This window comes from Salvelinus sp. IW2-2015, linkage group LG15 (assembly GCF_002910315.2).
Source record: "Salvelinus sp. IW2-2015 linkage group LG15, ASM291031v2, whole genome shotgun sequence".
Lineage (NCBI taxonomy): Eukaryota > Metazoa > Chordata > Actinopteri > Salmoniformes > Salmonidae > Salvelinus > Salvelinus sp. IW2-2015.
This window is the reverse complement of record NC_036855.1, coordinates 65,419,095-65,423,453: the sequence shown is the minus strand read 5'-3', so window position 1 is coordinate 65,423,453 and position 4,359 is coordinate 65,419,095. Positions and strand designations below refer to the sequence as shown.

The window sequence follows — 4,359 nt, the reverse complement described above, 5'->3', positions numbered from 1 at the left end:
CGACGTCAATACCAAAATACTCATCCTAAAATTTCTGAAAAATACACAGCCTACAGCAATTGAAAGACACAGATCTTGTGAATCCAGACAATATTTCAGATTTTCTAAGTGTTTTACAGGGAAGACACAATATGTAAATCTATTAGCTAACCACGATAGCAAAAGACACAACTTTTTTTCTCCACCATTTTTTTCTGCATCAGTAGCTATCACTAATTCGACTAATAAAGATATATATAGCCACTAACCAAGAAACAACTTCATAAGATGACAGTCTGATAACATATTTATGGTATAGCATATGTTTTTTAGAAAAATTTGCATTTTCAGGTATAAATCACAGTTCTACATTGCAGCTGCAATCTGAAATAGCGTTGGAAGCAGCCGAAATAATTACAGAGACGACGTCAATTACCAAAATACTCATCCTAAACATTTCTGAAAAATACACAGCATACAGCAATTGAAAGACACAGATCTTGTGAATCCAGACAATATTTCAGATTTTCTTAGTGTTTTACAGCGAAAAAACAATATATCGTTATATTAGCATACCACATGAGCTAACATCACCCAGCATTGAATCAAGGCAAAAGGGGCGATAACGTTATCGCCACCAAAATATATTAATTTTTTCACTAACCTTCTCAGAATTCTTCAGATGACAGTCCTGTAACATCATATTACACAATGCATATAGAGTTTGTTCGAAAATCTGCATATTTAGCATCACAAATCGTGCTTATGCAATGTAATCTGTCAAAACATGGCATGCATTCTGGCCGGCGCCATCTTGGAAAGGCACCTATGTTTACGATTATTTATCGATTAGATTGACAAAAAAATACAGGTTGGACAGCTAATGAAAGATGCATTGGTTATTAATGCAACCGCTGATTTAGATTTTTAAAATTACGTTACTAGACATACATTGTGAGTTACAGCCAGACTAGTGCCGCAAAAAATGGCCTGTGTATATGTCGTCATCCACCGCAAGGAGAACGAAGGCTTTGGCTTCGTTATCATCAGCTCGCTGAATATATATATATATATATATATATATATATATATATATATATATACACTGTAGATATATATATATGCTGCTAATATAGATTGTCGTTGAACAGATTGTGATCGGGGCGATCATAGAGAACACTCCTGCAGAACGCGACGGACGACTTCGACCCGGGGACGAGCTCATCTCCGTGGATAAGATGGTGGTTGCTGGGAAACCACACAGATACGTGATCGACCTGATGCACGCCGCCGCTCGCAATGGCCAGGTCAGCCTGGCGGTCCGGAGGAGAGTCCACTTCCCCAGTGAGTATTGTACACTACAGAGTAGAAACTAATCACTACTATAATGTATTGTACAGTACTATACACTATACACACCTTACACAATATACAACGGCCAGGTCAGCCTGAAGATCCGGAAGAGAATCTAATTCCCTGGTGAGTAATGTACACTACAGAAGGAGGGGCAAAAAAAAACACACTCTCTCTTTCTCTCCCCCTATGCTGCCTTCTGTAGGTGAGGTGTTAGGGGTGAACGGCCGTAGCCCTGGCTCCGTGTCCACGCAGCACAGCTCCCCACACAGCGACGCCGCCTCAGCTTCCTGTTCTGTCACCCCCGACAACTTCCTGCCGCCCTCCGTCACCTCCCCCCTGGAGGGTGCCGTCCACCTGCAGACCAGTGATGTCATCATCCACCGCAAGGAGAACGAAGGCTTTGGCTTTGTTATCATCAGCTCGCTGAACCGACCGGAGAACGCTGCCATCATCAGTGAGTCATACATTCTTTCTCACGTACCATAGAAATATAATTACTAAAGTAAAACTACTAAAGTGATTATACAGTGCATTCTGAAAGTATTCAGACCGCTTGTCTTTTCAACACTTTATTACGTTACAGCCTTATTCTTAAATGGAGTAAATCATTTTTTCCCCCTCATCAATCGTCACACAACGCTCCATACTGACAGTTTTTTTGCTAATTTATTACAAATACAAAACTGAAATGTCACATTTACATAAGTATCTAGACGCTTTACTCAGTATAGTTGAAGCAACTTTGGAAGAGATTACAGCCTCGAGTCTTCTTGGGAATAAAGCTACAAGCTTGACAGACCTGTATTTAGGGAGTTTCTCCCATCCTTCTCTGCAGATCCTCTCAAGCTCTGTCAGGTTGGATGGGGACCGTCGGTGCACAGCTATTTTTAGGTCTCTTCAGAGATGCTAGATCGAGTTCAAGTCCGGGCTCTGGCTGGGCCACTCAAGGACATTCAGAGACTTGTCCCGAATCCACTCCTGCGTTGTCTTGGCTGTGTGCTTAGGGTTGTTGTCCTGTTGAAAGGTGAACCTTTGCCCCGGTCTGAGGTCCTGAGTGCTCTGGAACAGGTTTTTATCAAGGATCTCTTTGTACTTTTCTCCGTTCATTTTTCTCTCTCAATGGAAACAGGATGCAGGATGCAGGGTCTAAATACTTATGTAAATAAGGTGTTTCTGTTTTGTTTTTTTATACATTTGATACATTTCTAAAAACCTGTTTTCATGTCACGTTCCTGACCTGTTTTCTATTGTTTTGTATGTGTTTAGTTGGTCAGGGCGTGAGTTGGGATGGGCAGTCTGTGTTGTTTGTTCTATGTGGGAGTGTGTTGGTTAATTAGCCTTATATGGTTCTCAATCAGGGACAGGTGTTATTCATTTCCTCTGATTGAGAATCATATATAGGTTGGCTGTTCTCACTGTTTGTTTGTGGGTGATTGTCTTCCGTGTCTGTGTCTGCGCACCACACGGGACTGTTTCGGTTGTTCGTTCGTTTGATGTAGTCTGTTCCTGTTCGTGAGTTCTTCGTGTAGTTATGTAAGTTCCATGTTCAGGTCTGTCTACGTCGTTTTGTTATTTTGTAATTTTCCAAGTGTTTTTCGTGTTCGTCTTTAAATAAATTTCAATATGTCATCACACCTCGCTGCATTTTGGTTGAATCCTTGCTCCTCCTCTTCGGAAGAAGAGGAGAACCGTTACATTTCACTCTGTCATTATGGGGTATTGTGTGTAGATTGCTGAGGGAAAATGTATTTTCATAAATTTTAGAATAAGGATGTAACGTAACAAAATGTGGAAAAGGTCAATGGGCCTGAATCCTTTCCGAATGCACTGTATGTCTCACTCTGAGGGTTGTTCTAGAATAAAACAAGGCGGATGCTCCAATTCCAAGTAATAGTCCATTATGTTGACTCCAATGCTTCCCACAGTTTTGTCCAGTTGACTGTCCTTTGAGCTATAGACCCTTCTTGATTCACAAGGGAAACTGTTGCAGCAGCATTGCAGTTCTTGACACAAACCGGTGCACCTGGCACCTACAACCATACCCCATTCAAAGGCACTTAAATATTTTATCTTTCCCATTCAACCCCTATTATAAGATGGCGCCGGAGCAGAAGGCAGACGTTTTACGTGCCCCCAACCGATTGTGTTTTTTTGTTAATTTATCTGCGTTGTTTGTAACTTATTTTTTTTACTATTTTTATACATAAAGTTGCCGCTACCGTCTCTTATGACCGAAAATAACTTCTAGACGTCAGGACTGCGAATACTCACCAGAGAATAGCAGAATCCTTTCTCTTCATTCACGACTCTGACGAGCCCGAGGCGGAGGACATACGGCTCCCTCTGGAACAGGCCCTGACCCCAGTGATCTGCGTGAAGAGGAGGCGGAGAAAGAGAGGCCGGAGAGCGGGCTGCCTTCTGAGAAGTAGGAGGCAATCGAATAAACCCCCACTTCCCTCAAGCAAACATACAATCTTTGAACAATAAAATGGACGAGTTACTTGGAAGATTAAACTACCAATGGGACATTAAAAACTGTAACATCGTATGCTTCACAGAGTCGTGGCTGAACGACGACAATATCAACATACAGCTGGCTGGTACCGGCAGGATAGAACAGCAGCGTCTGGTAAGACAAGGGGCGGCGATCTATGTATTTTTGTAAAGAACCGCTGGTGCACGATATCTAAAGAAGTCTTTAGCTATTGCTCGCCTGAGGTAGAGTTTCTCATGCTAAGCTGCAGACCACACTACCTACCGAGAGAGTTTTCATCTATATTCTTTGTAGCTGTTTACATACCACCACAGTCAGAGCCTGGCACTAAGATAGCATTCAATGAGCTGTATTCTGCCATAAGCAAACAAGAAAACTCTCACCCAGAGGCAGCGCTCCTAGTAGCTGGCGACTTTAATGCAGGGATACTTAAACCAGTTTTACCAAATTTCTATCAGCATGTTAAATGTGCAACCAGAGGGAAAATAACTCTGGACCACCTATACTCCACACACAGAGATGCATACAAA

At 42.0% G+C, this 4,359-nt stretch overlaps 2 protein-coding genes across 2 annotated transcripts in view; both read left to right on the top strand.

The window, feature by feature from the left end:
- The window catches only part of LOC111973858 (transcription initiation factor TFIID subunit 4-like), a 747,250-nt gene that overhangs the window by 651,479 nt on the left and 91,412 nt on the right, over positions 1-4,359 (top strand). The gene's annotated exons all lie outside the window — the stretch shown is intronic.
- The window catches only part of LOC111973855 (membrane-associated guanylate kinase, WW and PDZ domain-containing protein 2-like), a 91,649-nt gene that overhangs the window by 53,189 nt on the left and 34,101 nt on the right, over positions 1-4,359 (top strand). Inside the window, exons 4-5 of the mRNA XM_024001288.2 lie at positions 1,131-1,323; positions 1,538-1,789. Coding sequence (XP_023857056.2) covers positions 1,131-1,323; positions 1,538-1,789 — 445 coding nt within the window. The remainder of the gene's footprint in view (positions 1-1,130; positions 1,324-1,537; positions 1,790-4,359) is intronic.